The sequence below is a fragment of the Haemorhous mexicanus genome, chromosome 4 (assembly GCF_027477595.1).
Source record: "Haemorhous mexicanus isolate bHaeMex1 chromosome 4, bHaeMex1.pri, whole genome shotgun sequence".
NCBI classification, from domain to species: Eukaryota; Metazoa; Chordata; class Aves; order Passeriformes; family Fringillidae; genus Haemorhous; species Haemorhous mexicanus.
Genome location: NC_082344.1, coordinates 68,122,612 through 68,147,512, shown reverse-complemented (window position 1 = coordinate 68,147,512; position 24,901 = coordinate 68,122,612). Strand labels below are relative to the sequence as shown.

Here is a 24,901-nt window from a genome sequence, read left to right as displayed (position 1 = left end):
TGATTTGAGATCTACTTATATGCCTTAAAGAGAACTCAAGAAAAACCCCAAACACCAAGCTAGATCTGAGAATGTGCTAATGTGAATTAATCTGAAAAGAGGCATCTATAGGAAGTAGATCCTCTGATTTTTGCTTAGATAAAATAAAGAGCAGTTAAATATTTAGGCATTCCATGCAGCCTTTTCATATGGATTGTAGTCTTCTAAAATTATTTTAAAAATGGTTCTAGGATCTTCCAAGTGTATAAAAAGCCCAAATAATGCTGGCTGTGCTTCTTTGAAAAAGAAATTGGATAAAATCTGGACAGTAAATGTCTGTAGAGTGATGCCGACTTTTGTGAATGTCCTCATTTCAAGTTTGTGTACTAGAAAGAAAATGAAATGGAAAAAAAATTTAGCACAGAATTAATTGAAATAATGAAAAATGGCTTAATATTTATGTTTTAAACATAAAAATTTTCAGATGGGCGATTATAAAGTTATTGTTTGTACTAAGAAAGATTTGAATTCCTTGCAGTTGAGAAGATTTAGAGGAGACAAGGAGTTTTAAAATACCAGTTTTTCACTAGACAAGAAATAGGGCCATGTAGAATAAAGATCTTTAATTAATTAAAAGAAATACAGAATTGCTAAAACTTATGTGAACTTGTACTTTTGGCATTCCTGATATCACTTGAGTTACATATTCTGCAGTTTAATTTGTGTGGAAAGAAAACACCTCATAACTGTACTTTCTGTATAGTTTCTTTTCATACCTGCTAATATTTATCCTGAGAAATACTATCAATCTTTTGCTCTACTTTCTCTTAGTGATATTATTTTTGTTTTAAACCTTAATCACCAATCCCTTATTTTCCAATCAGAAGTCAGCTTAGTCTTATCCTTTCCAAAAGTTGTTTAATAATTGTAATATAATTGGTTGCTGTAATTTTATTTTTGAGATGGGTTACCAGAGTTATAAGCAGTTTTAAAAATGTGTGGACAGACAGTGTATTCATAAAGCTTATTTCTTGTTTGGTTTTTAATTTTTTTTCTTTTATGATGATTCCTGGTCAGAGTTTTGATTGTTACTGATTATTTGGCTACACTGAACTAATCTTCCCAGCTAATGCCTACCTAATGTTCAAGATGATTTGAAACTAGCTGTTATGTCCTTTTTTGTATTTTTCTTCACATTTTCCCCTAGTGTAGTAAGGTCTTTCTGTGCCTCTGCAATTTCCAACTACCAGACTTCCAGCTTATAGAAAATACTTTTATCTAGTTGTACTGAGAAAATGATCTTACTTTTTCATATGCATAAATAACATCAACATTTGTGGGTATTTTTCTTCTTTTTTTTTTTTTTTGTGTTTCTTGAAAAGGGATTAGGATGGTACTGAAGTGTAGATGAGTCAGTGTTTTATGTCTAATATCCTTAGTACAGGACACAAGCATAAATTTCATTTACTTGGATGTTCACGTCAGGACAGTCTCTTTTCTGTGTCTTCCTGGAATCCATATAGATCTTATATGAAATTTTGCAGCATTCTTCATTGTATCATGGGCCAAACTGGCATTTAAAATGCCACTGTAATGGTTAGAAGGGAGTGAAATTTGTCATTATCATCTGATCAGTAAAGAAGTATTCTTAAAAGTCATCAAATCTGTTGATCAGCACTGGTGAATGTAGCATTTGAATTCTTTGTCGTCCTGGTGTACACCAAGCAAAAAAATAAAAACCAAACCAGAACAAAAAGCAAAAAAAAAAAACCAAAAAACCAAAAACAAAAAAAACTGGGAATTGCAGTGTAATTAAAGCCTGCAGAAAAGCTGACACTAAAGTTTGAATGATGATGGACCTTTTTAAGGCAACCCTCTGTCATCTAACTGGATTTTGTGAAGTGCTGTCCCTCCATGATGGTGACACAAGTGCAGGGTAGCCTGAAAGGTGTCCCTTCATTCTGGCTTTGTCCACAGCACCTGGAGCCCTTTCTGTGAGCACAGACGCACCTGGGCCCTCTCTGTGAGCACAGACACACCTGGGCCCTCTCTGTGAGCACAGACACACCTGGAGCCCTTTCTGTGAGCACAGACACACCTGGAGCCCTTTCTGTCAGGACAGACACACCTGGAGCCCTGTGCACTGTCAGGTGTGTACTCAGCACTTGCTGCTTCCTGGGACAGCCCAGGGGAGGGGACCACAGCCAGCTTTGTTCCCAGCTCCCCCCCAAGATTCCTTTATCTCTTTCAGAACACAAGAAATCCTTACCCAACATATCCCATGTTTCAGTCTCTCCTGTTCTCAGACCCTCCTTTTACAGGAACTGTGAGTTTCCCCGTCAGTTTTGGGGGGGGGGGGGGGCACGTGGTGTTGGCAGGTGGGATGAGGGGCGAAGGGGGGTCAGGACCTGCTCTGCTTCAGAGGGACACTCAGTCAGGGGACTGGATGCTGAGGGTGGGAATGGACAAGAGAGGAGCACAAAGCCACCAGTCCAGAGCAGGATTTGAGACTCATATAGATGGCAGAATAATATTTGCATCAGCTGCTTTTTTTGATGTGATCCTTTTGCTGTTTTTTTTGCGATTTTGTGTGCATCTCCATTTCCCAGCCCTTTTCAGAAAGGTCTAAATCAGGAACTTTCTTTCTGAAGTCTTAAACCTGCATTCTTTTTAAAGAGGAACTGCCAATCCAGACTGACCCTTCTGCTGAGGGGCTCAACAGCCAGGATTAAGTTTGGTAAATTTTGAATATCCATAGAAGTTTCAAATTATATGGTCAGTGTATCCGAGCTCCAAACTGTTATGCACTTCATCCCACCCAGCCACAGAATCAAACAGTGGGATCTTTTAAAAGCTACAAAAGCTGGAAATAGGACACATTAAAATTTGGTGATTTTATAGTTAGTATGATTAAGTTCTGTGACATATAGAACATACCAAATTCTGTTGAGCTCCTTAAATTGAGGCAAGCAATTCTTTGTGACCATTCTAGCATGTGCATGGTCCTTTGGTATTCTTTTAAATGGCCAGGACATAGGACAGTGTACTTGTTCCACCTGAACAGAAGGAAAAACATTTTCTATGAAAATTAGTGCATACTGGTAATGGTGTTTATGTCTTAGAGCTCCTAGAACTTTGTTCATCACATTTAATTATTTTCCTATTTTTTTTAATCAAACATTTAAACTTTTATAACTATTTTGCTCAAATCTTGTGAGATTAACTTTTGTTGTGAAACAGTTTTGAAAGCATAGTTCTATAAATGTAGATGATCAGGCTTGTCAGTGCTTTTTACACATTTTTGATTAGCTTCCCTTCTTATATTTTACCTTTTCTTCTTGCTGCTCTTCCATTGAGCAGGCAAAACCTCTGTCCCATCAGATTTAGTCCCTTTTAGTTTCCTCATCTTAAATTTAGTTTCCTCTCAAGATCACAAACTATAATGTATTTTCCACAAAAAGCTGTAAATTTGCTGGAAGCTGGCCTAAAGCCTCACAGTTTTTCTTTCTCCTTTTCTCCCCTTTCTGGATTCCTGCTGCCAGCTCACTGTATTTTTTTGTTGTCAGGGATGCCAGAACTCCTAACAAAAATTCCCCCCTTCCCGAGTCTCTTGTACTCCAATAGCTGCCTGTCTCCTTCCTCGCTAACCCCTTCCTGCACCTTCAGCTTTAGAACTGGTACCAGAGGAGAGGAAATCTATTAGTGATATCCAGGCAATAACTGCAGAGAGGCACAAAGACTGTTTAGCACAAAATGGAAATTTCAGCTTGTTGCATATGATCATTTGTTGCAAAGTTATAATAACATAAGTGCATTTGCTGGAATATGAAGGAGCACAGTACAGCTCTTGCTATAGCTGGGAATTCCTTTAAGCTAATTGAAGATGTTTTCTGAAGGGGTTTGGTTTCTTTGTGTTCTGAATAATTGATCAAGTTTCATCAACTTTCTTCTGTGCACTCAGGCTCCAGGTTACAGCCACATATTGGCTGTCACAGTTTCATGTTGCATTTCTTTGGTAGTTCCAGCTTAAAAGAGTTCCTGTGGTGCTCAGGCCAGAGTTGGCAGTGAATATCATGAGTTGTGCTGGCATGACTGTCTGTGGATCTGCCTTAGGAACAGGATTATTTCATTTTGTAAACTCTGTTTTACTGTTAGTGGAGATGAGGGCACAGCCTGCTGCAATTTGTGAGCTTGCAGGAGTGGTCAGAGGTACATGCAAAACCCTTAAGCTGCCACAGCTGCCAAAAAGCTTATATGGAACTGCTGCCTAGCTTGTTTATCAGTTAATACTTTTAAGAGCCCATCATTTTTCATTCTATCTTTAAATAATTAGAGTTGTGCAAATCATCTTATATTGGAACCTTTCTGTTCTTTCTGTCCTTCTGTTTGCAGTCCCACATGAGTCGCATCCTTCTTCTCTCCCTCTGCCTTGCTAATAATGAAGTACAATGTTTTCTGCTTTCTCATTTGTACTTTTCTTGTACACCATTCTTGTTCTCAGACAGAAACCATTCTCACTTGGACACTTCACAAAATGCTGCTGTATCAGTCCTCGTCCTATGCTCTCCTTGTCATATTTGCACTTGCCATTTTCTGTTAGCCTTAAAACAAAGGGTAATCTAGTAATTTATTACAAAAAGATAAAGAACACAGACCCCATTAATTGTCCTTTTTCTCTTATGATTATACATTTTACTGGTACTTCAATCCATTCTAATTTTTACTTTTTCATAAGAGTAGAAAAAGGAATGTATTTTTTTAGAGCATTCAGTACTTTAATTCCTTTAATCCTTCGTTGTTTTTCCTCTCCATCTGCCAAACCATAACAGGATAAAGGCTTTTAGAGATATGTTCTTTTATACTTTCACCATGATAGATAGTAGTAGCAGGGTGGCAAGAATCTGCATTGCAAATAGGAGCGGATGTATTGCTGTAGCACATGCTTTTCACTGATCAATTTGTTTTCACAAATTTCTGTGCTTTTTGGTTGGCTCCTGGATTCCTAAAAGTTCTAAGGTGAAGGCACTTAGTAAAATGTCAGGTGGACTTTAGTTTCTAATTCTGTTCGCTGACAGAATTTCTTAGATTTTCTTGACTATTTAGGTATTTTTAGAGTTTCACAGATTTAGCAACACTGTTTTTGGAAGAGAATATTTAAGGTAGCATAATAAACAGTTCTAGGGCTTATAGGCAATCTGTATTTAAAAAAAACCCAAACAACCCTACAGCCTAATGTTCATGCAGCAAATGTCAGTGTTTTAGCTTGGCAGCTAACAGAGAATGTAACAGCATATTTTTCATAGAGTGGTTTGGGTTGGAAGGGACCTTAAGATCCATCTTGTTCCAAGCCCCCTGCCACGGGCAGGGACACCTTTCACTGGACCAGCTTGTTCCAAGCTGGCCATGTTTTTGGCCATACATGTATTGTTCTGAAATGTTTGTGAATAATTTAGTGTTTTTTAACATCTGTTTAATAGTGTAATAAAGAAGTACCACGATTTCTTTATGTGTAACAGACTGCAGAAATGACATTAATATCAGTCATTGCACTAACAGTCTCTCTGTGCTGAAATGCTGTGGATTTCTTTAGTCACGCTGATTAGTACATTCTAGTTTCAATGGCTGTTTTCTGTTCAAGTCATGGATGCTTTTATTTCCAGCTCTTCACAGCCCCATGGAAATCATTTGCCAAAATGATGCTGTTTGCTTAAGCTACGTGATTCTTTCCTTCTTTGTGTGCATGTGTGTATGCACAGCCATTATTTAGATTGATCTGGAGAAGGAGGTCTGCCTTCATAGTCTGAATGCCTGGAATAGAGTCAAGAAAAGATGAAAAGGGAGACTTCCTAGGAAATTAAATACTTGTGAATTGCACTCTTTTTGGGTTTTTTAGTAATGCCCTCCTTAATTTCCTAGATGATTAATTTGATTTTTCAGAGCAAGGAAGAGTTTTTTTTTCAGTTGAAAATATTTTCTTAATTGCAATTGTTATCCAGATGGGTTGGGGAAATGGTTAGTTCAGTGCATTTTTCTATTTTGTAATCATTGCTTAAGCATTGTTTTATTCCCAGGGTTTTTTTTTTTCCTTAACCTGTTCTTATCTTTACTGTTCCACCCAGGGCTCAGTAGTCAGTTTTACATAACAATATAAAAAACCATTAATAAAGAATTTGATTGGATACTCATTTACTCTCTCTTTTCTAATACCACACAATTGACAAGTTGTTTTTGTCTGGTCTCCCTCTCTCTGTTATGCTTCTGACCACAAATAGGTAAGCAGCATTTATTTGTAAAATGGGGCATCTGGTGATAATTAATTTTATCTAGAATCTGCTTCTCAGTGGAATCTAATTAGATTTGTCTTTAGGCAGTTGGTTCCTCTTCCTTCAATTTGTAATGTTACTTTTTCAAGAATTTTTTGAGTGCATGTTCCTAACTTCCCAGCATCATATATGGCAGTCTTTAATTTAAATAAATACTGAACAATTTATATTCTTTTTTGGGGATGAAATAGAATGAAAAGTGAAAATGTATTTGTTGTTCTGAATAGATATGTCTGCTACTGATAGTTTTTTCATTTTTTTCCTTTCACCTTTTTGTGTTCAATAAAAGCTGAAGTTCTCTCAGGGCATCCATCTACTTTTAAGAACCACATCAAAGACCATTAAGGATCCATACCGTGTAACTGTTTCATTAGTTTCAAAGTACCAATTAATGATGCCATTAATTTGCTGCATTGTTGGTAGTCTGATAGTTTTATCACTAATTCTCGGATTAAAAATGAAAAAAAAAGATAAAAAAAATCACAGAACTAGTGTGGTCATACTTGACTAGTAGTGAAATTTAGTAGATGTACACGTATATTCATGTTGTTCTAACAGAAAAATTCATGCAGGAGGAGCCTTGCTGATGTTTCGATCAGCCGTGCACCAAGAGTAATGGATACAGCTGAATTTAGTCAGGGGTTGAGGTGAAGTTCACTGTGTGGCACAGATTAGGTGTAAGCTTTCCATCCACACAGGAAAGGCTAGTGTGGCTGTAAGGGATGAAGCAGGTCTGAACCACCTCAGCAATACCTGCCTGGATGAGCAGATGATTTTAAAAGTTGCTCAAAAAGACAGGAACTGTCCTCATTCCACTGGCTGTTGCTTGTCAACATTTGCAGAGAGCAATTTTCTTCTCTTCACATTTATTTGATCATTTAGCAAAAGCCACCTTAGCTTATTTATACTGCACTTGTAAATGCTCTCTTCAAACCTTGGAAGCTAATACCCACCTACTAGATTTCCAGGTTGCTGTGGCAGAACTTGCCCAATTTACTTCTCAGCCAATTAAAAACAAACAAACAAACAAAAAACCCAACAAAACAAACCCTCAGTAAATAGAAAATAGGGAGGGAAAGAGATTTCATAGCAAAAGGGATCACTTTTAATACTGAATGAAGTTGAACTCTCAAGTCTGTTGAGGGGATGAACCCTGCTGCATACTTTGCATCCAGATTCCTGTTTTGTCTTGACAATTCTGAGTTTGTAAACAGAATCTGTTGAGAGCACTGGTGATGGCCAGAGCCCAGTTGCTGTAGAACAGTGTTGTCTCCATGGGAGTCAGGAAACAGGCAGACATCTCTGAGGCTGTACAGTGCTCTGGCTGGTTTTCTCTACTTTGTATGAGTGGTTGTTGGCGTGAGGATGTGAAATTTGTGCTTGTTCTTTGGATTAACATGATGTGTATAGACTTTCCAATGAGTGATCAAAGGGGGACCAAAATATTTCAGAACTCGGAGCACAGAAACTTGCCCAAAGGAAGAAATGAACACAAATAGAAAATTTAATAAATATTACAAATCTGCCAAATGCAGAGCAATTATAAAAGTACTAATAAATATATTTTTAAGCTTACTATAATGAAGAAAGATGCTGACATGAAACAGAGAGGAATTTGCTCTAATTTGAAGTCTTTTATTTTCTAAAGCAAAAAAGCATCAGTAGACAGGGAGGAATTTTCCCCACATTGAATGTTACAGTGAAAGGAATCCAAAATTTCAGGCACATAATCACAAGGTTTTGTAATGTAGTGAGTTTATGTACATCTGCTTAGCACCAGTCGCCGACTGTGCCTAATTTTAGGTTCAAGCTTACACTTTGCCATTTGGAATAAACTTGATCTGTATATGCTGAGTAGCTTAACAGACATCTGGTGACTTTTTAGGGAGAAAGAGTATGATTATGGGCACAAGAGAAAACAGATTTAATTACTGCAGCACCAATTCTAGTAATGGAACATCCAAGTGAGAGAGTTGCTTTCCTCACAACAAAAGTTCCTGCAATTTTGTACTGTGTGATTTCAAAAGCTGGACTTTGCAGTAGCAAGGCTTTAAAAAAAGAGTAGTGAAAGTAAGACTTTTAAAAAATGTGGGGAGATATTTCAAAAGAAGCTGGGTGAGATGATTTCTAGGATGGTAGTTTCCTATAGAAAACGCAAATATTTTGTAGTTAAATGGTTTTCAGTTAAGACAGGAAAGAGCCAGGATCATCTTGCTTTTATTACTGACATGTATCATGTGCATTTTAGCAACCTAACTGACCAGTCATGTTAATACAGTAATTTAATGCTGAATGTTTAAGATATTTGACTTGAGACTGGAAAAGTCAACTTTAGTATGTGAATTTTAGTATGTGATTTTACAAGGGCATGGCAAATGACCAACTTGTTTTGAAATTTTGGTCCTGTTACATTTCCTTAAAATTCAGATCTCACTATGATCAGCAATGTACTAAAATTAAAGAAATAAATTAATATATATTTTGTGGGTTTTTTTAGGGTGCAAAATTTGGACATTCAATGGGATTAAATCAGGCTCCTCCTCCACGTTCCTCTGCTCGAAGATCATTTGGAAGATCGAAGCGATTTAGCATTACTCGCTCTCTGGATGACCTCGAGGTAACTAACTTTCACTTAAAATTTAGAAGTGAGTCTTAGAGAACTTATAGTAGATAATGCTGATAATTGCTGAAAGAAAGTTACTAATGTATTAGTATAATAAAGTTATTTACTGTCATGTGACATTTTTGTGAGGGGAATACAGATTTCAGGTATCAATATTTCTTTAATAGATCGTGGCCATTCTTTCTGTGGGGAATTCTGACTTTATTTTTCATATCACAGTTGGTCCTTTGTGAATCCACACAATACACTTTTGCTGATCAAAATGTTCATAATGTCTCAGAAATGAATGTATCACGATATATACAAAAAACAAATGTTTGTCATAATCTGGTTTTTGCTCAGCTGATGAATTTTGACAGCAGTTGACAAAAGGGAATTCCTAATCAGCTTGGTGATTTTGGGCCCTTTTAACTGTAATATTATGCTATTCTATATCTGGTTTAGCATCAGCTGGTGTCTGGCTCTCAAAACCATATTGGCTTTGGAGAAAACAAGGAATGAAAAGCCATCCTCCTGTTCTACTGTAGGAATATGGCTTCATTATACCTTCACTCCTAGTGTGCCTCCTCAGGAAAACCTGACCCACAGTGATGTGAAGGTGAATGCAGAGATCCTTCCCTTAGCCCTTTACCATGCTTATCTGGAGGAATGATACCTGGTGACTGGGGAGAAACAAAAATGAGTGCAGAGCTCTTGGCACAAGAGCCATGCAGTGCAAACTGCACCACTTCAGCAAGGCAGGGAATGTGGCACACTGAGCCCTCCAAATGGGAAGGAGGTGTTTAAAAAGCATTTGAGATGGGAGGAGGGAAGAAGGAGACACTGAGTTTTCTGCTGTGGGAAAATGTAGGAAGAACAGCATTTCACTCTGAACTAAAGGAGAAGGGAGCTCAGTGCTCTCAGTGGATGTTTAGGGAGCAGAATATATGGAGGAGCTTCTGGCATGGTTAGGGAATGCAGGTAGGAACTGTACTTATTTCTCAGATGCTTTTCTGTTTCTCTGTTTTTCACAGTGATCTATGATCTCTGAAGCTTTTACATGTCTTGTTTTCTTCTAGTTATAGAAAATACATAATTTCTTTGCATTCATAGCTTTAATACAGTAACTGCATAACTTAAACACAACAACAACTTCTGCATAAAGGGCTTTGGGAACCATCTCGCTACATCTTTCTTAATCAGAAAAGGGTGGTTCTTCTAAATTGAAAAACTTTGCTGTTATGTATATACAGTTTTGACAGAATTTTTGGTTGCAGTAAGAGTGAATTCTCTCAGAATACCAAAGAATCTAGTGCCAGTAATTCACATGCAACAGGAAAAACATGGTTCTTTCCACAGTCTTGCAGATTGAAATTTCATGCAGGTTTTTTGCACATCTCATGTTTTGAGTGTTTTAAACAACAAAAATAAAATTTAATTTCTATTGTTGGAGCTGTTACACATTGCATAAATATTCATTAAAACTGGCACTTGGGACTTTCTAATTTCAGAAAGACATGATAGTTACTGGCCTAAAAAGTCCCTTTTCCCCCTCATTATGTCCTAGTTGGTATTCATTAGTGTCTGTAAACAGAGTAGCACCAACAGGAGGGATTGAGTCAATCTGTGTCCCCATGTTCTCATCGTTACTGAGTTACTTTGGAAGGGGAAACTTTCATTCTAGGTCACAAGATGAACTGGATAAAGGAATGGTCTGAATTCAAATCTGTATTTGGATGAATGCCCTTACTACACATAGCTGTGTGGGTGTGGACTGTTCTCTGTCCAACTACTTTTCACTTTGAAATCTTTTTTTTTGGTTCTGCATGCTGTAAGAGAATGATATCCTAAATATCCCAGCCACCAGGAGAAACAGCAATCCAGAGAAGAATTTAAAAAGCTGTGTATGTCAAAATAAAATAATGTTGAGGTGTTTTAATTTTGGTTCAAACTTCAAGACTGCTGCTTCAGCACTTGTCCCAAGTACTCTTACACTATGTGTGGTAGAACATAATGTTGTTAGTACATGTTTAGTTTATTTCAGGCCGTCTATTTAGGGTCGGTGGAAGAGGAAATAACAATAGCAGGAAACTCTTAGAGACTCCACCTTTGGAATAATGACCATGAGTGTATTGTATAGGCTACTTGCTTGCTTTTGTGTTCTTTTCAGTTGTCTTGGCAGACTGGATAAGGTAATAATCCAAAAGTGAAATTTGGAAGTTAATATGCTTCTCTGAGCTTGTGGGTTTGATTCCTGCTGGCATCCAAATGAATCTTCTAAATTGAGCAGTGTAAGTAGGTTCCATGGAGTTTCTTTTATGGGCATTTGATGAGCACTGTTCATTGCTTCCAGGTCTAAAAAGGCTTTATTTGGATTTTTTGTTGAAGTATGAGCAGTGTGTGAAATAGCAGCTGTCAGTGTTGCTGACTGCTGCCATAAGGTGGCGTGATTTCGTTGAAATTTGTTATTTATTTATTTTTAAAACTATCTGTCTAAAAATACAGCATATTCATGGATATTTTAATAAATATAAACATGATTTCATGAGAAAATGTCACTTTTTCTTTTAACTTGTTAGATTACTTCTGGCTATATGTGCACAGACAGAACTCTTGTAAGATTAGAATTAATGGTATAGTTGCTCCTCCTTAAGTATTTTCCTCTTATCTGCAGAAGCTGTATTATACATAGAGAAAACCAAACAAGTTTGTAGGATTAACATCTAGGTGCTGTTTTTACTGACAGAAACTGTATACAAGACTTAAAAAAAAAAAAATTTAGGGATCAAGCTGGCATGAGAGTGGAAAATTAATGGTGCATTTGTGCTATAATTGGGGTAGGGAGAATGTCTCACAAAACAGAAAATGCACAATTTTATTTCTGAACTGTGGAAATTGTGCTTGTTCACAGCAGGTCTGATTATGATTAATTAGTCTTTAAATTGGAACTGAATTCAGAAAATGAGCATGTCTAGTATGTGCCCTAGTTATGTTGTTTTCACAAGAAATGTATTTAGAAAATTTTCTTTATTAAATTACAAGAAACCTGGTTTTGTTAAGAACATATTTATCTTTTATCTAGCAATAAATTTTCCTGTGTGAATAATTTGTTGTTATGAAGTAGTGTCCATTAAAAACCATGTTAACATTCTGTGATTTGTACCAATTTTACTTTTTAGCATATTTGCTGATTCATATTTTCAAGGTGTAACTTAATATAAAAGTACCTTGTGATTGTTTAATATTTGGCTTAATGGGAGGGCATGATCCTGTCTTTCTTCACACTTTTCTTCCCTGTAGATAAATGCCACTACTCACTTGCACAATTCTGTTCTGGAAAAGATGTTTATAAATTTATAAACAAGTTAAAGGTGTCTCTGTGAGACTGCAGACAGTAGAACTACCTATGCAAAAATTTACCTTAAGCACAGTAATTCTTCTATTCATCACCAGTTTTGGTAACACTTTCAACTGTAGCCCATTCCACTCATCTTTCAATTTTTGTTGAAGTCTGTAAAAATGGGGGAACCTTGCAATATTTTCTTGAATTCAAAAAATTTAGGTTCCTCCTCACCAAGAAGAACATTCAAAGCTGTTTTTTCCTGAAAATAATTTTGGTACTTGTACTTTCTGTATTTCTCTGTGGTTAAAAATAGGGCAGAGTAGTATAATGAGAGACATAATCTCTTAGGGAAACAAGAGTCAAATTCTGTAAGTATTGTTAAATAATCATTTAATGCAGAGATATTTTTAAAATTAAAGATGATTTAATTCTTTGAACTAAGTATCAGCAACAGCAGGAAAAGATGGCTGTTGCAGCTTTTCTTCTTGTTCTCATCCTGCTTTGGAAAGCTTAAAGCTATATTGTATATTATAAACAACATTCATTGTATCAAATTTCCACAGTTTAGTAATGTTTTCAAAGTTGGAATGTATCATGTATTCCTTTTAAAAATCAGTGTGAGGGCTTTTGTTAGAATGTTCCATCTTAATTATAACCATTAATAATATAGTATTATTAGGTGTTATTATAGATAATAATGCTTGAATTTTTTTTTCTGTTTTGTTAATTCTACTGAATCCACTTCTTTTTTGCATTTCATCTGCTATTTGAAAGCATACAGCACATCTCTTTGGTATGAGGTTTTATACTAATGGATGACATGTCTCTGCTGGATATTAGCTTTGGCATCTGTGGGTGGCAAAACTCCCCCTAAATGCTCATTTGACTTAATAAGGAGTTTTTAAGTGGGTACCTGTTTTTGTTTGACTGATTTAAATAATCAGACAAAGCTTACACAGGGAGATAATAGCTTATATTAGACCAACTAGTATACTAGGAAAATCAGACAAGAAGATCTAAACATGCCCCACACTTTTCCCACCCTCTCATATGGTCTAATAGAAAGTATTAGCTCTCCCTGCAGAGGTTGCTTTATTGATGTTCTTAGATCATCACCATGGCCACAATGCCACCACTATGGCAAGTAAAAGTACATGTTTTAAATCAAGAGGCCTCTTCATTCCCAGCTTTTAACAGTGAATTCAAAATTTGAAAAGGATGTATAGATTTGTCTTAGATTTCACCTATGAGTTAAAAATATGTTCTACTGTGTGCCCCCTTTAGGAACTACGTCTTTGGCAATATTTTGTCTAAATTTTTATCTAAGAGATAACCAACCAGTTGGCAGTTTTGCTTTCAGCTTTCATGAAAGGGGAGGAAAAGCCAATTGTGAAATAACAGGGCACACATGAGAAAATCTCCAGACTTGTATGTAAAAGGCAGTATTGTATTTTTAGCATGCTGATAATGAGTTCCTAAAGGTTTAATCCAGTCTCGTGTGGGTATTCTGCAGTCTGAGTGCTAACACTGAGCAGCCCCTGAGGCTGCTGTGTTGGAAGCTTCATGGATCTGTGCCCACAGATGAGGTTCTGGTTTCTCCTTTCCCTTTGCACTGCTTCTGGAGCAGTGAGAGGTGTGCTTAGTGATTTCAGGCTCCCTGACTAAACTGGCTCAAACCCTTCTGCTGACCATGATGTCTGGCTGCAAACAGTGCAAGTGAGTCATGGCATTACACACTGGTGTTTTTAGCTTGAATTACTGATGGAGCTGATCAGTGAGACTTTGAAAACATCCAGTGGTTTGTGCCAGGCATTCTTCTGCTTTGTTCAGGCCCTGTGCTGAGCAGTCCTGGCTGGAGCTGGTCACCTGCTGGGCTGCACAGTGGCCACACAGCTGTGCTGGCAAGTGAAACACTGCCAGGACATGGGGGCAGGCAGGGGATTGCACTGTCTGGGCTGCCATACTGTCCAGCATCATTTGGTTTCACATTTGCTTCTCTAGACTGCTCTACTAAGCATTTCAGACTCTCCAGTCTTTCCTAGAGGATCATCCTCAGGGTTTTACTTTGGCATGTGGGATCTTATCAAGTAGTTTATTTCTGTCTCTTCAAAGAAGGAAACATCATGCAAGCAATATACATTTTATTTTTCTTCACAGATTGTGCTCTAGCATTACGATTAGGTTTTTGCTATTTTGGTATTTTATACTATACCGTAATTTTAAGAAGATTTTTCACTGTCTGCTCTTAAGTTTACCTTTATAGACTTTTCCATGGAAAGTTCTTGTGCTGCTGACACTGTTTTGTAAAGTATTTGACAAAGGTGGATTGGTCAACAGATCAACACACTTGTGTGCGACCTCTTTATTGTGACTTTGAGGTACTTATTTCTACATACAATCCAGAATGTTAAACTGTGCTTTTTTCCCCAGACACTGAGAATACTGGGATTTATTTTCTGTTACTTCAATTGGTGAAATGATCATCCTTCAGTAATGTTACTGTTGACTTTTTTCTCCTGCTTTTGGGTTATTTTCTTTACTTCAGATTCTGGAAAAATTTGCCATGTAAGTTTGCATGTAAGAAGCAGAGTAGTCAGAGAGTGTGCTGAGAGCTGGATCTCATCTCTGCTTTTTTCGTGAGTGCATAAGGGCAGTGCTCGTCACAGCAGTGCTCACGCCGTGCTGTGGTGCTCGAGAAGAAACCAACAGTGTTGCCTAGGATGGATTCCTTAGGGAATTAGGTCCCCATATGTGCAAAGGCAGTTGGGACAGTACAGAGCAATTTCTTCTTGAAGAGGCAATCAGTAGATTGTCTGAGCCTGCCATTCAAGTGCTTGTCACCGTCATATTTTCTGAAAAATCCCTTTGCCCAGGATTTTTCTCCTGGGAAGCTGAGAAGTCTCAGAGAAAAAGGAAAACAATATTATCTCATTTGCTGCTCCTGTGTTTTGCTGCTTTGGAATGTGGTTGGAGATTGTTTATCCAACACGTGAATTGTTTTTGACTTAATGACCAATCACGGTCAGGCTGTGTTGGGACTCTGGAGAGAGTCACGAGTTTTTCTTTAGTATCTTCTAGCCTTCTGTAGGTATCCTTTCTCTATTCCTTAGTATAGTTTAGTGTAGTATTCTTTTATATAATATAGATCATAAAATAATAAATTAGCCTCTAAGAACATGGAGTCAGATTCATCATTCCTCCCTTTGACAGGGGTCACAGAAAATACCACAAGTGCTGTCTGAGCCTTATTGCCTCCAGGCTTGGCTCTCCAGCACAAGCCCATTTCTGCCACAGAACCAGAGACACAATATGTGCTTTCTCTAGTACCTACTAGACTTCTATTCTGTATAAATTAATTTTGTTTTAGTAGCCAGTACTGCCATTCTTAAGACATGTGATTAAAGGGACACAGGTGAATTCACAGTCTGTAAATACCTCTGCAGTTTGGGGAACTACAAAGATCAGACAGGATGAGCAAGTTCAAGTAACCACCTGAAGCTACAGAGGGGGTTGCATTCTTTAGTTCAGCAGTGTAAGATACTGGGATTTGGCTTTGGCTCTGTTATTTTGGTTCTGGTTTCCTTGAGTAGTGACAGAACTGTCAATGCTCACACAAAGGGAGCACTTTTTAGGTTGGCAACCTCTCAGAGATGTCTTTCTCCCTAACCTAGCATTCTTCAAAAATGTGGCTTACTCTCTTTGAAGTGAAACTGTTCCCTCTTCTGGGTCTGAGGCATGTGACATTAAGGCAGAACAGTGCTACTATTTACTGCACTGATTCTGAAATGCAGAACTATTTGCTGCTTAAGGCTGATCCTTGCTGCAGTTTCTTATATTACATTTGTTGATTCGAGGGCGTCTTTTAAGGCTTCTCCCAAGAAGGTGAGCAGTGAGGTGAAGTTACTCCAGGTAATAAGGATGAGAGCAGTCTCTGAAGAGGAGACCAGGCTGCTTTTATAAGTCTAAATGACCGAGCAACAAAATAGCAGATGAAAATGTATGCAGATAAATGTAAAGTAAAACAAATGAGGCAAAATAGCTTTAGCTTCATATAAAAAATGATATATATGTTTCTCAGCAGACTGTTTCTTCTCAGAAGTGGGGTCTTTGAGTGACAAGGGAGAGTTGCATGTGAACAGCAGCTCAGTACAGTAGCAATGAAGCAAAATCCTGTATTACCGATTATTACAGAAGGAATAGATTACTTCATTGCATACAGCTGTGGTTTGTTTTTCCAAACCTGGTCTCTGTATTTTAAAATGCTCTGATATATTAGAAGAAGAAAAGATTTAGAAAAGTGTAAGGAAGAGTGGAAAATCATGGGTGGCATAGGAAAAGTAGTTGGGATTGATTGCTCACTCTCTCCTTCGGGACAAGAAGTCGACACCATTAATTAAAGATAGCTGGAGCCAGGTGCAAAACAAACAGGAGAACACGACTGTTCATGTGGGAGGTGAGTTGGTCTGTGGGATGCCTCACCAATGAGTGCTGTGGATGCAAGAAATTTGCATGTCCTGGAGGGAAAGTGGACAAGTATTTGGAAAAGAGAGCCACTGGGGATTATTAAGGAGACAAGCCACACCAGGTTCAGGAAATCTCTTGAACTAAAAATACCTGGAGTCTGGGAGAATGTCATCAGGGAAATGTCTGATACGTTGCTCTGCGCTGCTTGTTGGTAGGCTTCCATGTGTGGCCACTGCTGGAAACAAAATACTGGGTTTGATAAACCCATGTTCTGAACTGATTGTGTGCAGAGATGTGAGGGTGGACAGTGCCTTTCCCTGGCTGGGAAAGGTGGGACTGTGGTGTCCTCTTGGCCCAGGAATCTGTGCTGCCTTTCCCTTGCTGTGAGGTTGTTGTGCAGGGCTGCAGTACCTGCTGGTGCCTGCCCTGGGCACTGGGAGCATTCCCTGTTTGTGCTGCAGTGATGTGGGGGATGGCTCTGGCCACTGCCCTGCCCAGAACTGCTGCTGCTGCTGCTGAGATTGTCCAGGCAGCTCCTGGAATGAGTGGGAATGAGGAACTGCCTGACTGGTTTGGTGTCTCTCTGTCCCTGCCCTCCCTCGCTGCTCTTCCTGTTACCTGGTGTGTCTTTTGACATGACAAAATAATAACTAAGGAGGGGTTTTTGCTCTGATGATGAGACCTGGTTGATGTTTTTAAGGCTTTACTGAGTGAACTGGATTGGTATTTCTAGAGCATAATCACAGAATACATACAGCACATTTTGATAGCATCTGCAAATTGTTTCTGAATCTCTCTCATGCTTAAATCGCTGGGATTTTGGGTGGGAATTTGTACCACCTAATTTTCACTGTCCTCCTGCATTTATCTGTCCAGTGAAACTACAGAAAGAAAAAGGAGTCAGCTAGAACTTTTACTAGAAGCTTTTTATTTACTTACTAGCATTTCTTATTCACCATGAAATCATTAAAACATTTCACTGGACAAAGGAACTGCTGAAGGATGATGTTTAAGGATTAGTTTTGGGCAGAAAGCGCATGCATTTTTATGCTTTTTTTTTTCTGAAAATGCACAGATATTGCAGGTCTGTCTGGAGAGTAGGTGTGGTATTGAAAATTATGAGAGTAATGTTTCACTTGGAACATGATCCTCGTAAATGCCAATGCTCTGCTTACTCACAAGAACACGGAGAGTTGTGGTAGGATGAGATAGGTTGCACAATCTGCATACATGTGATTGTAATCACACTGAGACACGTACCTACATGCCAGAAACTGCAAGAAGTTTGCTGTGAGTCTTACATGTTTTAACAGTATATTTTTAAAAGTATTTTTAGATTATATTTTAATTATTTAGTAGAGATTGGTGACTCGGTTCATTCAGGTAATGTGCTCATCAAAGGGGAATGTATTAAAGAGGGAATACTTTGGATGAGAAAGCGATGTTGACTCAGTGCTGAAACAAGTTTGGACAAACCTTTACGACAGAGTCCTGTAGGCCCTCCGTGAATGTATTTCACATTAGCAGATTCCTCAGCAGGGCTGTTGTCTTTACAGAAGCTTTATTGTTACGCAGGACCTGCCTAAACACCATTTTGAAAGCTGCCTGTTCCTTTTGATGAGAAGATACAGAACCAGTACTGAGGGCGGGGAATGTGCTGGGAGGGAGGAGAATGGGAGAGGTGTTGATAGGGCAGCAGACAGAGAAGCCTCATTTTTTTACTGGACTCTGGAAGAAGTAAAGATGTGTTCAGAAAGAGCGTAATAATAAAGTTGAAGGGGCTGTTTCTTAACAATGAGATATTAAACCATTTATACATGGAGAAAACTTTTACTGATAGTCAAGTGTCTGTAAGTATAAAGTTTTGTTTGTCTAAAGCGAGCAGAAAACAGGAATATGGTTTAATGAGTAGTCTTCCAAGCTAAGAAATCTTGCAGTGAAATATGATAAATTATGCTTCTCAGGATTCATTGAGGTTTTAAAGAGACAAAGTTCGTAAGTATAAGTATTTAAGTTGACTTTCTATATAAGCTGATATAAAATTAAGAATACATCGTTTTTCTAGCCATGTTTAAAATTCTTTTGCATTGTATTGTTTTTAAAGTGAGTGTAGTAAATGTACCAATATTTCTCTTAGTTTTTTTAATAAACCTTTAGCTTAATTTTTATTATACTTGCACGTGTTTCCGTAAAACAAAAATGTCTTTACAGATATGTTACTTTATAATTGTTGCAGTGCTTTTTTAAAAGCTGTGCAGCTAAAGGGATTTTTCTTCTTCCATCTGGAATTTTATCCAATAAAACAGAATCCAGATGGTGTGAGTTATTAGAATAACTGAAAATAAATGAAAGGTATTTATAGAATACAAAATTTCTGAGGTGTAGAGACTTAGATCAGTTCTAGCTTGTTGTTGCTCAGAAAACACTTATTTTGCAAGTAAGCATACTAGCTGTGTTATCAAATTTTGACATTATAGTCTTATTCTTTCTGTCTATATATCTAGGTATAAAATTGTTTTAAATGCTAAAAGTATGGCAGTAAAATTTTCATATGTTAAAATCAGAACGGAAATAAATAATTGCAAAGCATGGGTAAAATATTATATGCATTATTTACTTAAAATACAATAATTTTCATTCTAACTTTTACATTGATTTCCTCAAAATCTATTAATTTTTAGGGGATACATCAGTAGTAGGAAATTCAGAAGTGACTAAATGTGTTTCAGTGATCTGTCACTTAATCATATCCTCTTTAATATGCAGTTGAAATTTAGTTTACTGTTGGACTGCAAGTTACCTTCCATTTGGATGTGCAAGTTACGCTGCATCTGCATGTTTTTATTATTGGAGAGAATTCAGTTGTCTTTAAATGTTGATCAACAGAAAGGGAAAATAAAACCAGGAATTGTTCACAAACATTGTTGCAAAAGTATATTTTTTCACTTTTAATTTTGCAGTCATGGAGAAGTATTTTTCAAGCTTTAAAATATGGCTCATAGAACTAGATTTTTTTTTTTTTTAGAGTGGATTTCTGGATGGCAAACCTTGAACTTAGTACTTGAGAACGTGCACAGGAGTGTGAGCAGTGTGGCAGACAGCAGAGGGCACTGGAGCAGTGGTTTGCATCATTCCCTCTGCTTCGCAGCATTTACTGTAGGGGAAGTCTCAGTGTCTGACAAGGCAGCTTGTACTTCACTTATTTATACACCAGCAAGTCCCAGCTAGTTTGCCTTCAAAATATTTTTGTTAATATTGCATTGGAATAGGAAGGGCTCTTATTTCAAAATTCATAGAGGGAATCACAGTGTTGTAAATGAGAGAATCTTTCCTCTGCTCATCAGTAGCACATATGGGGTCTGTTTATTGTTGAGTAACTGACAAATCATTGACAAAAATATATTTAGACAGATTACAGAAAGTTTTGAGAATTAGGGGAAAAAGCATTTTATTTTATGGCAGGGTTTTCTTAATTTATGTGTAGGCTTTTTGATGCTTCTGCTTTTTATTTCAGTAACTGGGGATCAGTGAGCTAAATCAAATTCTTAAAATGTGGCTGTCATGCAAGTAGTTGTTACTTTAATATGACATGAAAAAAATCAATACTTGATGAGATTTAAGATTTTTGGTGGTGCATTCTGCCAATGTCTCATTTAGTTTAGGACTCTGTGTGACAAGGAGCTGGTCCAGGGGATTGCCTCTTTCGGGTTGCCTGGTGGTTTTTGTGCCTGTTTTCTTCTTTTAGGAGTCAGGGATTTAATAAATCCCATTAATCTTCTGACAAGTTAAAACTTACCCAGGCTCCCTGTCATTCGATCTTTCTCTTCAGCTTTTTCTGCTCTGAAAACAAATGTACAAAAGCAAATATGAGCAGGAAGTGGAGGGAGGGTAGGAGAGAAAAACAGATCAACCTTATCTGGGGTCGCTCCCCCTTCCCACAGTTTAGCTCCTAAGCAGATGGATGTGGGTTTCCAAATGTCGTCTTTGGTGTAGCTGAATAAGGCTTTTAAAGCTGTTGTACCATATTTTAACACTTTCCTTTAATAGCTTTGCAAATTAGCACTCCTTCTGCTTTTGACCTTTGACCTCTGAGTTGCCTGCCCAATTTACAAATATGCTACTCAAAATCACAAGACTTTATATCTGTAGCTGCTGAAATAAGCTGTGAAAATGTAGAGGGATATGAATTTTTTAAAGGGCTTTCAGTGCCACATGACACTTCATAGCCATGATCATTAACTGCTGCTGCCTAATTGCTGGAGCTTATTTTTCAGTGTTGGTAGAGCTGCTGTATGGAAAAAACATGGACATGTACTGCTTAGTTCAGTGAAACAAAATCAACAATTCTTCATGTCTGTTTAAAAGAAGGGATTATTAGGTTTACAGTGTCTAAAATGTGTAAAACATTGCCCACCCACAGTGTTCCCAGCAATGTTCACTGCAGTTGCTCCAGTGAGCTGCTGGTCTTGCAGCTACATCCCCCTGTTGCACGAGGGGTCAGTTTTCTCTTATTCCTTCTTATGGGTAGCACTCTCACCTGTTAAAATTGTACAAGTACTTTTGGTCTTTCCAGGTGATTCCTGGAGGATTTAGGTTGGGTGTTAAGTTTAAGTGCTATTGATGAAAGTCCTATTTTGTGTTGCCCCAAAAGGGTTTTCACAGGAAAGTTCTTCAAGCACTTCTCACTGTGATTATTGTGCACCTGATTATTTGTAATATTGTTGCTATTTGATTAAAGTATTGACAATGAAAATACATTCTGCATCCCACTTGGTTTAGTGTCAAACAAAGTGCAGCATTTAAATAGCTCTGGCATTTTTTTCTTTATGAAATTGTACATTTTGAATACTTTTCCACACACAGTAAAACTGTTCTTCTGTGCAAATACCATAGGGCACTTGCTTCTGAAATCTTAGAATAATGGAGGGTGTAATTTGTAGTTTTTAAAACACATTTCTTCCTGTCTACCCACCCATTTGTTTCCATTGCATTTGTCATGGTATTAAGTGCTTGTATGAGCATTCCAGACTGCAGTGGTGTGCCTATTCAAACAAGTAATCAATCAAAAAATTAACTTTCCATCACAGCAATTGGCTTATGCCTCTAAAATTCTGGTTAGAATAGGCTTCATCTGCAAGGAAATTAAATTTCTTTCCTGATCACTCTAAATTAAATTGAGAAGATTAAGTTTTTCATGTAACCAAGTCTCTTCATCCTAAGTGCAAAATGGGAAGATGTGCAGGCTTTTGCATCTTGGATGTAGCAAGTCAGTCTCACCATGAAATATTGAGTAAAGGCTCTTCTTTTTCCTCATTTTCTCTCTTTGTAAATTCCAAGAAACATTTGCCTTCTTCACAGGGTAGTTTCTGTATTAGGGGCTCAGCCTAGGAACTGCATGGCTGTAGGGGGTTCCACATGCTGTACTGAACAAGGGAGAAAGTTCCTCTTTCCTAAATGACTACTGGCACGTCCACCTAGGGCTTAAGGACATCCCACTGGCATAAAAATGCCCAATAATCACTCCCGGATTGCCATTCTGGTGTTTATTTTTAGCAGAAAATTGTGTTCTGATTGCTTTAAAAATAACAGCAGTGAATGATTTGGGTACTGTCACTGTTGTGGACAGCAGCAAACTTCCTGAAATGCTGTACTTTCCATATAGAGTCTCTTGAAGACACCGCTGTCACAGGCAAGTGAATTGCACTTCCCTCTTTCATTACAAGGAGCCTCTTTTGCTCTCTGTTCCTGAGGCTCTGTGCACAGAACTCTCTTGACATCAGCTGAGCACAGGTTCAGGTCGTGAGGGAGGAAGGGCAGAATAGAAGTTGGTTTCTGCAAGAAGAATTTTGTCTTTAGTGACAAGAGGTTACTCCTAGGTTTAATGAAATGCACCAAGTCTCCTTGTATTGCAGATTTTTATGTGCAGTTTACAGTGTTAACCACTGAGAAGTAAAGCAGAATGGACTATTTGAGGTCCTATTTTGTTCTGGCTTGCATTATGTAAACCTCTGAAAATAGTGATTTACTATGTAAATGTTTCTCTAACTAATGTTAGGGTGATTAACCAGTGCTTTTTTGGAAACTGTCTTGGAAATCTGCTTTATTGAGTACAGGACTACCATAGGGTTCAGCGTCATTTTACTTTCCTGATTTGTTATAGGAAACGTTCTCAAATACAATCAGCATGATTTATATAAAATGATCGAGCTTTTCTGGTGAGAGATAATTGAGATCTAATCTGAATCCCTGACGAACCACAGCTTCCTGCATTGGCCTGTTGCTATTGGTAACATAAAGGGAGTAAAATAGAACTTCATACGAAATGCCTTTAAACTTTACTGGCATGTACAGGCATGGAACAGCGTTGAATTTTTGAGTTTAATCTTTGAGAAGCCGACGTGTTAAGGAAATGCTTTTTCCATATTAAGTGAAGATGAATTTAGGAAGAGTGCTGCTAGGAAAAATAACTGCTGTTTCTTACGAGGAGCGGGTAAGTGATATGAATTATATTTAGCTAAAGCAAGGCATTGTTGTAGTGAGAAATTAGAATAGGCTATTGTTATTGGCAAGAAATTAGAGAAGAATGGGATCAGCTTCAGAATGCTTTTTGCTTAGCCTTTAAGCTTTTTTACTTTAAAGTACTTGAGTTAAAATTCCTTTGTAAATGCAAACATTGGGTTTTATTCTCAGAGAAAAGTAATATTGTTATACCAACTAACCCTGAGATTTTGATATGTATTTATGAATATGCCCAATATGTATAAAGCTAAAACCCCAGTATGTTTCTAATGTGTGCCTATTATTTAAATACGTGCAATGTATTTTGTATATGCTTTCTGTACCATTATATCAATATTATATCTTTAGGTAAGACTGTATGTATTTTGTATATATCTTTATAAAAATAATTTTAGGGATGGATTTGGCACTTAAGGTGCTGTGTTTATATGTGATAAGATTGGTTTTGTTTGGGGTAAAAAGTTGAACATTTATTTCTTAAAGGAATGCCAAATGTCACATCATTTATTCTTCATATATTGTTTTTATAAATTCAAATATTTGACAACATTATATGGAATGTATTCAGTAAAGTTACTGTACAGTAGTTGTACAGTATGTTATTCTTCAGAATGCTTATATATAGAATACTTTTGTGTTAACTGTTATAAATGCAATTTGGTGGTAGAGAATTGAAAAGTGAAATTGTGTAATAGTCCTCCTTTAAGTGGCATTCTGAAGGGGCACTCTTCTCAAAGAATTCTAAATCATTACATTAATTGCAATAATATTTTGAAATGGGGATTAAAAGCCTGTAATGTTATGCTACTTTTTAGATGAGAAGTACATTTGAGATTGTTTCTTAGAAGGAAAAACTAGCAATAGTTGATGAGTAATGTGGCTTTATTTTTTATTTAAAATGTTAGAATTGTATATACCATATTCTGAGGCACAATCTCCCTCCCCTTCCAGAGTCCACTGGAGCTCATGGCATGAACTATGTTGATGCTGTAATATTTTTGAAAATACATATATATCATGTCAGTCTTGGAGTAATGTGACTGAAGACCTTGGGGTCTGCTTATAATTCATTCCTTGGCAAAAGGAGAAGTTGCTTCAGGTGATTTAAGAAGTAGTTTGAACAAAGCTAGATGCAAGCAGATGGTCAGCTGAGTGATAGGCTTTCCCTGAGATAAGTGACAGAATGTTTGAAAGTTGGCTCTTTGTATTCAGCCTGTAAATCTTAGGAGCCCAGCAGATTTCCTAGCATTATCCTCTATATGGAAATCGTTTGAGAAAATTAGTTTAGAAGGTTGGTGGAGCTAGGTGTGCTATTCTAACCTGGAAGGCTTATTTACAGGGACTTTATAAAATAGTGTGTGAAGTGATGTTGTACTGGGTAAGTAACAGATTCTGGCAGCACTCAGAGAATTCTTTGGATGCAGCAAGAAGTCGATGCCTGTACTGCAAGAAAGTGTGCTTTGGAAAGGAGACAGAGAGGTCATTCTTAATCCCTTTTATTCCATATCTTTCTGGATGCCCAGGAAAAGAATAGATGTTTTTCTTAAGTCTGTGATTCTCTCACTGTTAGAAGAGGAGAGAGAAATACATCTTCACTCTCCTTACAGATTTCACCCTCTGTGTCTCAGGAGGAGTGGGAAACAGAGATGTTTCTTGGCTCAGGAAGGCACT

At 37.4% G+C, this 24,901-nt stretch overlaps 1 protein-coding gene across 5 annotated transcripts in view; it reads left to right on the top strand.

Moving 5' to 3' along the window:
- The window catches only part of RGS12 (regulator of G protein signaling 12), an 85,283-nt gene that overhangs the window by 12,982 nt on the left and 47,400 nt on the right, over window positions 1-24,901 (top strand). For 3 of the 5 annotated variants that reach the window (XM_059845262.1, XM_059845261.1, XM_059845263.1), the window contains exon 3: window positions 8,800-8,919. In XM_059845262.1, the coding sequence (XP_059701245.1) occupies window positions 8,800-8,919 (120 nt within the window). Of the gene's footprint in view, window positions 1-8,799; window positions 8,920-18,401; window positions 18,562-22,468; window positions 23,202-24,901 lie in introns of those variants that run through there. The other 2 variants (XM_059845265.1, XM_059845264.1) reach the window with 2 other exon arrangements.